At 38.3% G+C, this 12,389-nt stretch overlaps 1 protein-coding gene across 1 annotated transcript in view; it reads left to right on the plus strand.

Moving 5' to 3' along the window:
* The window catches only part of PITPNM3 (PITPNM family member 3), a 144,197-nt gene that overhangs the window by 119,193 nt on the left and 12,615 nt on the right, over nucleotides 1–12,389 (plus strand). The window contains exons 12-14 of the mRNA XM_019471787.1: nucleotides 3,219–3,389; nucleotides 10,752–10,946; nucleotides 11,691–11,839. Of these exons, the coding sequence (XP_019327332.1) occupies nucleotides 3,219–3,389; nucleotides 10,752–10,946; nucleotides 11,691–11,839 (515 nt within the window). The remainder of the gene's footprint in view (nucleotides 1–3,218; nucleotides 3,390–10,751; nucleotides 10,947–11,690; nucleotides 11,840–12,389) is intronic.

A 12,389-nucleotide genomic window follows, 5' to 3' on the forward strand; every position in this document is an offset into this window, starting at 1 on the left:
TGCTTTACCTCACAGAATTTATTTCACACTATTGGGCTCTGCAAGAGAATTACACTTTACTTGCAAAGAATTAATTTCTGCTGTGCTTAAATGCTCTCACATGGGTGACCTGTTTCCATTTTTTCTGGCAAATACTAAGAACAAAATACAGCTTGAAGAAAGCCATCAAAAGTAATCTGGATCTTTGCAGTCTTGCTGGTGTTTCCCTTCTGCTTCTCTTGTGATGCAATTAACTGGAATACATGGGAGAATTTACTCAGTTTTCATAGCACAATAAACTGATGGGCACATTTTGTACCGTACTTGGGAGAATATGTTAGGAAAAAAGGGTACTCGATAGTGGTTCCCAGAGAACTGTGGAAAGGTACTTCACAGAAGAATCTCACAGGCCATAGTTTTTGCATGTGGCTGGCTTAATGGTGGGAAAGGGACAAAGGTGGCATGAAGCTGCTATTTATTTGATAGTGGGAAAGGGAAAAGATTCTATAGTGTCCTCAACAAGCAGTCTTATTATCTCCCGCTTTCTTTTCATCTGCTACCAGGTGTGCTGATTGATGCACACAGCCATCCTTTCTAGAAAAATCAACATACAACAGACATCAAAAGTAGGTTTTGGTTATCCTGCAGCTGGAAACCTGCTAATTGCCAACGATAACAATCCTAAAAAATTTTACAAAGAGAGCTTGGGGGGGAAAAACAACCCACAAAGCTTCACTTGATGCCCCCAAAGACACCCACATTGTTCACTTTGTGTGACAAAAATCCTGCAGAATTAAAGAGATGTTGCACCATCCCCAGAGTGAGTCAGTGAATGCAAAATACAATGCACACTGCATGTCCAAAGAAGAAAAAAGTTCATGGTTTGGCAGAACTGGATTGTATATAGGTATACTCTTATTGGAAGATTTGTCCCAGAGCATTTCTTGAGAGGCTATGAGTATTGACATCTTCATGACATGAAGATAAGTTTCCTAGACTGTTTAGCACAGAGCACATGCAATGAAGTGGTCCCCATGGATGTGTTTCATCACATCTACCTTAAGCAGTGAACTCAGATACCACGTGAGGAGCAGTCTAGTCTTCATCTGTCACCAATGGATTGGCATTTAGTTGCTCTCTGAATGGCTGTGCCATTCTCCCTTCATTATAGGTTTAAGCAGAGTTGGCAAGGTGCCTGCCTGTACAAATGTGGGCTGGGTACACATGTGGTTTCTGAGGTTTAATGCATTTTCAGTATCTGACAGTACCATATTTCAACAGCTACACGGGCTGAGTGTGATTTGGTGCTCTACTAGCAGGATAATGTGGAGAAGCGGGTAGAATATTAAATTAGAGGAACTGCTTTCTTTCCCACGTCACAAATTCCTCAGGGTCTCGCATTGTGTGCTAGCTGTTCATGAGCTAGGACACCCCATTCTAGTCCTTTTCTGAGCAACTGAATTTTTGTCTTTTCAGATAGTCCTGCTTCTGATCCTGTTCGAAAAGATAAGTAAACATGTGCCTGATCTTTAGGAATTAATGTTTTCCTGAATTGGATGCTCAATGTTGAAGTGTCTTGAGAAAGTTTTTACTATGATCAATAAAAGGTTAATTGTCTTACTAGTTTGAGAAAAAACATTGTGTGCCTGTGCTGTAGCCTTTGTAGAACAAACATTCATACAGAACAAAACAATGTATTGTTCTGACCTGCTTATGGCAATGCTGCTATTACAACTCAGTATCAATCTTTTAAGCTTAGAACTTGGTAACATCGACATAGCCTATATCAAGATTTGTCCCTATATACCATTAATAGCAGCAAGCACCAGAACATGAATTTTTAGAGTCCTTCCAGCAACATGGAAAGCACTTGAGAAAATCTATAAGAATGTAGTGTTTTCTGATGTAGCTGTTAGTGACTTTCTGTGACTGCAGCAGAGGAAGATGTACAGCATCAAGTTTGCTCATTGTAGTTTTGCTTATGTACAAATACCTTGACTGTTGCTCTTGAAAATGAGAAAGAACCTAAGTAGTGTGTTTTTGATTTTTTTTTTCCTTTTTAATTCCATGATGGGTGCTCTGGTGAGAGATGTCACTTAAGATAGATTCCATTAGATCTAATATTCCGTGACACCTTATATTAAAACTCTTAAGATCTTTCTTCATGGTTTCCAGTTAAGCATGTGTTTGGCTTGTGCATGGGAACAATGCTGTACCAAACATGTCTTCTAAGGAAAAACATCATACATGTTACCTGTTTTTTGTTATCACCACAAGGAAATAGTAATTCTATCAAAAGAACATTTAGGGTTTATTGTATAGCACAGCAGGTTTGAAAATATGTCTTGCTTGCATGGAGTTCATGGGGAGCAGACATAATATTCCCAAACATATTTTATAAATACTTTAGTCATTCCTTTACTCCTGTAGTTAATAAACTGACTGTTGTAACATGTAATGCAGTACTATACAAACTGTACTAAATTTAATGAGCCTATAATGAATTTATTTGCTCGCGCTGGCAAGATTCAGTGTGATTGAAATGTGTGGCAATGAGAAGTGACTACACCAGCTGTTTTACAGACCTTAGCAGTCTTGTGTGATCACTCACCTGAGTATAAGTTATGCTTTGGTGCTGTGTGTTTAGTCAAAAGAATGCCTTATTAGCTGAGTAAGTGATTTCAAGATTTGCACTTACAGTTGCAGCCCAGAAACCTCAGGAGCTGCACACCTTCAGCAAGAATCATAAACATTGCTTTGCTGTTATGACCAGCCTGATTTCTATACATTAGCTTCCATAATGTGACTTAAGAAACTGCAGGGCTTTCTGTCACCTACCTGCTCCTGCTGTCACCTAGGTTTAAGTCCTCTGGACATAACAGGCCCATCAAACCATTTTGCTGGTAAATATTTGAAGTGCTGAGCATCATAGCTCTAATGCTCAATAATATATTTACAAGATTTTTAAACTTCTTTTTCCTTCCTTAATTCTGTCTATTTCTCTGGCTGGTCTTCACGTCTGCTACATGCCTGCATCTCAGATTGTGATGTGTCTGTAAAATCCTTTGCAGTGAAGTCTTCTTTACATGTGAAATAGCAAACAGTTTAGTTAAATTTCTTGTGGCCACATGTATGCTAGTCTGGAGTTTGCAGAAGACCATATTAAACATGTTTCTGTATAGACTCCTTGAAAATTGTAAAGGGGCAATACTGAACTCTCTTTCTCATTCTCATTCAAGTATGCCAGGTCCGCCCAGCCTGCAGCCAAGTGTACAGTTTCTTTCACTCTGCTGACCCCTCTGCCTGCAGACTTGAACCATTGCTGGAGAAAAGATTCCATCTCCTGCCTCCATTCAGTGTCCCACGGTACCAGAGATACCCACTAGGGGATGGAAGATCTCACCAGTTAGGTACAGTGCCGATTTTTATAGCTTTCCTTACCTGTTGTTCTCTTAAGCATTCTCTCCTTACACAGCTCAAGAGGATTTGAAATACCAATGTGCTAACATGCTAAAAACAAGTCATCTGGGACAGAATGGTACAGACATATTTAGCAAGTGTGGAACCAAAGATTACCAAGAAAAAATTATTCTTACGTATGAGCTTTGTGATACCAGTTGTGTTAAAGAGGGGTTGGAAGGTGATACCACTGCTTTAGTTGCAGTGTCACTTGCAAACTTCCATGTCTTTTGACTATCATTTTAAACAATTTATTTTTACATTTAGTTGACCTTTGCCTAGATCCTCAGATATTGTTTCTGTTGGTCACTTATTAGATCACTGGGCAAATTGTCTTTTGATTGCTCTTTTCCTAGGTAGGCTATTGAACAATAGTTATGTTGGGTAATAAATGTTTGAATCCAGGAAAAAATAGAAATAAGACTGATTTGTGGGGAGGAAAGAGGAAGACGTGGATGAGCAAGGTGCTAGTAGAAGGAATTGTGCTGTTTTGACTTTATAGAAAATGAGAAAATCATATAGGTGCGAAGTATCTTGACTTGTCATATTATACAAAAAAGGAATTGATCAGTGTGTATCTGTACATGCATGCACATTAGATTTATTCTTTTTGCTACAGATTCAGACATGAATTCAAGCCTCAGCAGGATATTTCAAAAGGCTTTTCAGGATTCAGAGTTTAAGGTTGGAGGCTAATATAGTAAAATGGCAGTGTTTTCTATTTGTTGGAGCTAGAAGAATCGTATCATTGGGAATCTGTTCTGTGCAGTAGGATACACACAACTCCTTTGTTTTATGTGCTCAAATATGGTGTACACTGGATGCAAATCAGTTTGAATCTGATTAAATCAATGTTTGAAAAGCAACAGTTGATCTTGAGTTGCAGAAGGTTGGTTTCTAGGTGTTGGCTTCACTGAAACATGTGAAGATCTGGCTGTTCCTCAGGAATTACTTAAGGAATAGCTAAGGTGAGGGACAGTCCAAACTAGGGAACATGTGCTCTCTCCTCACCCCAGTGTCTGAGTTTTCTTTCAATGGAAATATATACCCTGCTTTGCATTCTGACTTGGAGTTATTATAATGACTGACTGCACTTGGAAGTCCTGCTGGTTACTTAGGTACAAATTCTGTCACTGAGACATATCTAAGGCTATCTTGAAAAGTTGAACCCTCCTTTAAATAACTGTCATAGGAAGAATAGTTCCCTTAGGCTGCTTTTCAAATGGAAAACCTTAGGTTGGTACACTTTACCAGCTTTGTTATGTTAAAGTAAACCCTTCAGATACACTGATTCTTGAAGCATTGACTTCATAAGTGGTTTGGGAATAACTGATGTTCTTTTTGAGTTCATCTAAGGCACTGGGTGAGAAGATTTACAGACCATGTAAATCTGGAAATCCTGTCTGTTGGATATATTATAAAATAAAAATTCCTGAGTGCTAATGATCAGCAAATGTTCCATGGTATGGTTTTGTATTTAAATCTCTGTGCAGAATTAAATCATTGCTGTGCTTTACACCTAAGCTGCATTATATTTCAATGAACATGAAATCCTCCCATTTAAATGCAATTACTTTGAGATCCTTTTGGAATTTAAGGTTCTTCATTCACAAAGGATTAATTCTAGTGACTATAATTTTTTTTTCCTTTCTCTGATACCTGAGCTTGTGAAAGTATTTCTTAAAATGAGAGCCTTTGTGGTGTCAACTGGAACGGTAGTTTACTAATCAGTTATGATGAGACCTAGTTACACCAAACTCTAATTGTTATGCACTGCCCAAGACAGCCTTTTCTGATAATCTTTCATGTTATTAAACAATCTCATTCCTTGTTCCTTTTCTCATAAGAACTGATGATTAAAATAAGAATGATTCTGTTGTCTGCCTGACATTCGTGATAGGTGCCTCTGTGGAAAAAAATTATGATCTGGAAGCCGCATTAAAAAAAAATTTACTACTAGAAGAGAATTTAACCATATGATTCATATGAATGGTTCAGCGATAACACAGGCTGGAGAACATGATGAAAGCTTGGGGGGTAGGATTTCTATAGCTGTCTTTCAGTTCTTGCCAATCAAATGAAGCTCTTGGAGCCAGCTGCTTTGTGCATAGGGTTTATCTTTAAGCTTTTAGTTTATCAAATTTACTCTTTCCATTGAGATTCAGGAAGCATCTAAGACTTAAATGGCAGGACTTAAAGAGCAGGGCACGTTTATCTAGACAATTGCCTTTTGCATCCAGCAGGCATCAATACCTATCACTAAGTCTGCCCCCAGGGTCATTCAGTTTGTAGTAATGTGGTATTGTTCACGTGTGTGATGAATTGATCTATTAAGAGCTGAATGATGATGAAAGCTGACTCTTACCAGGCTTGATTTTGACAATCATAGAGACTTGACTAGCCCAGAGAATTACTCCTCTTTCTGTCAATTACGTGGTCAGCTGCAACTGTATCTTCTCTTGATACAATTCCTAATGTGGATGTGATTACATTATTAGGCTATTGATAAAATAGCTTAATAAAATAAAATTGAGGCATGATTTAAATTCAGTTTTCTGAATGTATAGGAGAGTCAACACATTATATGCAAAGAGAAAGAAAAATTAGCAAAGATTAAGTTTAATATCTGAGATATCTTTGACCTATGCACTGGAATGGAAATAATCATATAAGGCATCCCACTTTTTCAGAAGTTACCTCTTAAGGGGATATTTACCTCTTGTTGCTGTGATATACAGACAAATGAAAGTAAAAGAAACTGCATGCAAAGCACTGCCAGATATACAGAGCAGGTGGAGAAAACATTTATCTTCATAACTCTTTCATCTATGGTGATTGCTCAAAAATGCGATTTAGTAATTGGTGGGGTTTTTTTACTATAAGGGCAAGGTACAAAGTTCAGGTTATGTTACAGCCCGGAGAAAGCCATGCTCTCTTGACCTTTCATTAAACAGCAGCTTTCTCAGCTGCTGCCTAGCTGACATTTCATAATCAAAGTGCTTTTGTAGCTATTATAAGTGAGCCTTAGCTTTGTGACAGGTCTCTGATCTACCACCAGTCATGTCTTTTGACACTTAATAACGTGTGGGATTTAATTCCTTTTTTTGCTTTGCTGCTTATGACATGATGCGTTTTATCTACTTGGGGGTTAAAAGTATGGTTGCTGTGTATTAATTCAAAGCACGTGCTTTCAACCTATCCTACTTTTTAGACATTTGACATAGCAGAATGTAGATAATCATAATCCTTTTTACTGTTTGAGCTTCTACCTCACATTTTACTTTGCAGCACAATTGAAATAATTGCAAAATTTTTCTCTTGCAAAATTTTATTTATAGGGAATTTGCAGGAGTGCCAGTCCAGACTATGGCTGATCCAATTGGTCTGCTTCATTATGGATAGATTGAAATTAAGGTCTAAAAGCACAGTACTTCTCCAATTGTATATGCATAAAATAAAGTATTATTAATTTTGTCTGGAGGTGGTTACTGTGTGGCCTTGAGGACGTTGCTTTGCCTCTTTGTATTGGCTATAACTATCATAATTATCCAAGATGAGACTCTGTAAAATGATCTGTCTTTATTTTATTTCTTACCAAGCATGATAGTAAATTTAGATTAGTAGGATAAATGATAAGAAACTTTAGTGACCCTCAGAGCCATGAGAAAGGTTGTTTTTGGTGGGAAGTATCCATTTCAGTTATTTAAATAGAAGAATTAGGCAAGTAGACTGTCCTAGTCTAAAGTTGAGCACAGAGCTTTTAGGAAAAAAAACAGTATTACATGTATTTTATTAATCTCTAACCAGTTCAACAGAGACCTGACCTGCAGAGATGAAGGCAGGCTGCCCTACCTGTTTAAAATAAATATAATTCAGGAAATGGGAGAGAAAAAACTGCCAAAAATGCCTTCCTTTTTATTGATTTGATCTCTTCATAGGGCGAAGGGTTACTGAGCTTAAAATAACAGTATTACAAAATAAACAACAGGTTTCAAGGCACCAGACCCCTTACCAAGCTGGTCTTAAGCTAGTCAATAATATGGAAAAGGCTAACAGATATGTTGGCTGACAAGATGTTTTCCATTCTGTGCAAAGTTACTATTTTTACTTCTTTCTCCATCTCCATTTTAGTGGGAATGAAAACCCAAAACTCTTGCAAAATTATAGTGGGGGAGGAAGGATTAGATTAGGGTCAATTTACGTAGGGAATTTAGTGCCAGTCCAGACTATGGCTGATCCAATTGGTCTGCTTCATTATGGATAGATTGAAAATAAGGTCTAAAAGCACAGTACTTCTCCAATTGTATATGCATAAAATAAAGTATTATTAATTTTGTCTGGAGGTGGTTACTGTGTGGCCTTGAGGACGTTGCTTTGCCTCTTTGTATTGGCTATAACTATCATAATTATCCAAGATGAGACTCTGTAAAATGATCTGTCTTTATTTTATTTCTTACCAAGCATGATAGTAAATTTAGATTAGTAGGATAAATGATTCCAATTGTATATGCATAAAATAAAGTATTATTAATTTTGTCTGGAGGTGGTTACTGTGTGGCCTTGAGGACGTTGCTTTGCCTCTTTGTATTGGCTATAACTATCATAATTATCCAAGATGAGACTCTGTAAAATGATCTGTCTTTATTTTATTTCTTACCAAGCATGATAGTAAATTTAGATTAGTAGGATAAATGATAAGAAACTTTAGTGACCCTCAGAGCCATGAGAAAGGTTGTTTTTGGTGGGAAGTATCCATTTCAGTTATTTAAATAGAAGAATTAGGCAAGTAGACTGTCCTAGTCTAAAGTTGAGCACAGAGCTTTTAGGAAAAAAAACAGTATTACATGTATTTTATTAATCTCTAACCAGTTCAACAGAGACCTGACCTGCAGAGATGAAGGCAGGCTGCCCTACCTGTTTAAAATAAATATAATTCAGGAAATGGGAGAGAAAAAACTGCCAAAAATGCCTTCCTTTTTATTGATTTGATCTCTTCATAGGGCGAAGGGTTACTGAGCTTAAAATAACAGTATTACAAAATAAACAACAGGTTTCAAGGCACCAGACCCCTTACCAAGCTGGTCTTAAGCTAGTCAATAATATGGAAAAGGCTAACAGATATGTTGGCTGACAAGATGTTTTCCATTCTGTGCAAAGTTACTATTTTTACTTCTTTCTCCATCTCCATTTTAGTGGGAATGAAAACCCAAAACTCTTGCAAAATTATAGTGGGGGAGGAAGGATTAGATTAGGGTCAATTTACGACTGTTTCAGCAGAGCAACAACAATTCAGAAGCAGAAAATTTATTTTAAAAGCACAACCTTTTTTATTTCAGTGAATCTTTTGGAAGGGGAAGCAGAAAGTATGCATCAGGCCAATCATGAGCACTTCATGGAGATATAGCTCTCATTTATGGGATTCATTGCACCTTCTTCTGTGCAATTTCCTGTTGGTTGATGTTTGGATCAGGGTTTCTGGTTCAGATAGACCCCTAATGGGGTGCAATTTGGCAGCTTCCCTGTTCCTTACTGCTTATGTCTGTGGATTCTGCTACTCTCTTCAGTGAACTGATTTGTTGTGTTATTTTAGGCCACATGATTTGGGGTTTGTTGTCCCAGAAGGACCAGGTGCCTTGCTGTTCAGTATTTAGTATGACATAGAATCAGACCTTTGACTTCTTTGTGCTGCTTCTTTCACTACAAAGAGCATATAATACTTCCTCATTTTGTGAGGTAAGTAATAGGAAAGCAGCATTGTGTTTTCTTTTCAGTTGTCTGTGTTGGAGTCTGTATAGTTTGCCTGAGACAAGGGAAGTAATAAAATTATCCTTCCATTCTTTTCACCTCCATCAAGGTTTCCTATAGCCACACATAGCTTTCCCTACTGTATGGTGTCAACAAGATTCCTTTGAAAGAACAGTACACTGCGGTTTCTTTAATGAAAACTCAGAGCACATGTTCCCATGGAAACTACAATTGAACATGTTCTGTCCAAACTACATACCCATCACAAAGTGTTAGAATTTAATTGTTTCTCTGATTCCGTTGCAGGGCGGCTCCTTGTGTTGTCTTATGCAGTTGAGGTACTCAAGCTCAAAACAAGCCAGAATCTTTCTAGCCGTGTCTGCTTTTTGCAAGGGAGGAGATTGTAGGGAGCTATGCTGCTGTTCCTTTTCATTTAATGGTGACATGTTTTACCAGTTCTGATAATCTATAGGCACTTATGCTTCCAGTGTATTTTTTTTAAGGAATGGTGTCCTTGAAAGCAGCAACTTCTTGTTGTGTTCTCTGGTGTGCACCATTGAGATATTCATTGCATTAAGAGTTGGTAAGACTTGAAAAGTTGAAGGGAAACTTATTCTAGGCCTCCACTACGTAATTGTATGACATAGTCCCCAACCCAAGATCATGTGAAAGATGAGCACAGTGTGATTACAGTTATTTGTCTGAATGGGACTGAAATACACTGAGAAATAGAGCAATACATCATCGAGGGCCATCTGCTTTCTTTTGTATTATGTGCGTTGAACTGAGTCTCCTTTTTCTTTTGCTCACTGTTTTAATCTCTCCAAGAGGTTTGTTCTTTGAAAAACAACACTGAGGAGTCAGCTGCTTTTGATATGCACTTTGCTATATATCCTATGTCTCAGTTGAGGTTCTGCCTTTCCTAGGTACAGGAGGGATGTGCAGGCTGCTTCAAGCAAAATTATCAGTAGTGCTTTTGTTTAAATGCACATCTGTTCTTGCATGTTTCAGAACACCTCAGGAGGAAGGCTGTTTCCTTTTATTAAGTAGAGGTGTTAGCCATGGCCCATAGCTCATCTGTCAGAGTGGCATGAATAAATGAGAATTCCGTTCCATTTGGGAACACGCAAACCAGTAAATAGCCTTGCTGAAGGCTCTCTCTAAAGTCATTTTGCTTATGTCAGGAAGAGGACAAGAGAAGTATCACAGACTCCCAGAGCTGTGTAGCATTTCTCAGAGAATGACTTTAAAATGGGTAGTGTTGAATGTGAAGTAAAATAGCCTCCCAACATCACTACCCAGTTTGGAAGATCTTGGTCAAAAGCACCCAGCTGCCATTGCATTTTGATGGCAGTAGGGTGTGCTTTCTCCATTTAGTCATGCTGTCTCACGCTGTCCTCCTCACTCTGAAGGAGTTTCATCCACGGTCATTAAATCTGATATTATTCAGGAAAATGCTCATTGGCTCTGTATTTAAGGAAAAAAAAAATACACACTAGTTTCAAAGCCATGTTGTTCATCCCACTGGGGTTTTTTTTAATTATTATTTTCCTTTCTGTAACCTGCAGGTGATGCTATCCACAACCACAGTGCTCTGTTCCTTGAGAACAGCTCTTTGAACATACCTTTCTCTCAGGAGAGTCCTGGATCTCCAAATGCATCTGATCAACCACAAGGAAAAACAAGAAAGTTAAGCTTGGCCAGCACAAACAGTGAAAACTCAGGGTCAACAGAAAGCTTGCCATCAGCATACCTCACCAACAGTGAGTGAAGCCTGGTGCCATGTGCTGTCTGATAATGGCAACAACCCTTCCCTCCACATCCTTTCTGTGGAAAAGTTTATTATGAAAAGGAAAATTATCTGCTTGGAAATTTGGGGAGAAGGAGAGCAGCCTAAGTTGCTGCAATTTTAAATAACACAATTCAGCTTCCTCTTCTGTTTGTAATTAAGTAGATAAAGTAATAGAAGTGAAGTCACAGTTTTATATTAAGGTGCTACTCATAAATAGTCATTAAGGGTTTCATACTAACAGGGATTTAGAAGCATGTTCCAGATACTAAGAAATATAGATAGATAAGATTTGTTACCCATATTTAAAAATGCTATAAATCATTATATTGTCCTGTTATAGACTGTAGTCATATATCAATATTCCGTTCACTATTTGGGAAGCATTTGCAATTCTTACTCTATAACATGATCATAAAAGTACTAGTCTTTCACTGTACATTTTCTGTGGACCAGGAAGCAATCATGCTGAGGTGATTTCTGCTTCCCAAAACTTGGACCCAATGGAACTGTTTAGATTGCGGACATTTAAGTGATGATGCAGTCAGTGAAAGCAGTACTTTCGTGTTTGATAGATATCTTTGACAAGCTCTAAATGTCAAGATTTAAAAAGCAGAAGACTTCATTCAATTATCTAGCTTAAACATAAAGACAGCAGAGATTTATTAAGAAGATATGTTATAGAAATGTGATGCTATTTTGTTTGGGTTTTCTGTAGTTACTGCAAAGTGGTGGGGAACAAAACGAATAGATTATGCCTTGTATTGTCCAGATGTGCTGACAGCCTTTCCAACTGTGGCCCTGCCGCATCTCTTCCATGCCAGCTACTGGGAATCAACAGACGTTGTGGCCTTCATTTTAAGACAGGTCATTGATCTCTTTATTTTTTCTCTGCAACAAATAACAGAGTGATTGTTGATTGCATCTTCCAAGTGTGATCAGTCTTTTAATCTTTAGTTCAGTTAGATGGCTAACTGTGGTTGCATCACATACAACTGGATGTAGAAATGACAGACGTGGATTTATTGGAGAGGAGAAGGGGACGGTGAGCCCACCATTAGCACTGTTGGCTGGTATTCTTACCTACTGACTGTGTGACTGGGCACAATGCACTGTCATGCATACCTTACTCACCCCTCTGTCGTGGTTTAATCTCAGTCGGCAACTAAGCACCACGCAGCCGCTCGCTCACTCCCCCCCCGGTGGGATGGGGGAGAGAATCAGAAGGGTAGAAGTGAGAAAACTCATGGGTTGAGATAAAGACAGTTTAATAGGGAAAGCAAAAGCCGCGCACGCAAGCAAAGCAAAACAAGGAATTCATTCACTACTTCCCATGGGCAGGCAGGTGTTCAGCCATCTCCAGGAAAGCAGGGCTCCATCAGGCGTAACGGTTACTTGGGAAGACAAACGCCATCAC

The sequence above is a fragment of the Aptenodytes forsteri genome, unplaced genomic scaffold (genome assembly GCF_000699145.1).
Source record: "Aptenodytes forsteri isolate BGI_AS27 unplaced genomic scaffold, ASM69914v1 Scaffold66, whole genome shotgun sequence".
In the NCBI taxonomy this organism is placed as follows: Eukaryota; Metazoa; Chordata; class Aves; order Sphenisciformes; family Spheniscidae; genus Aptenodytes; species Aptenodytes forsteri.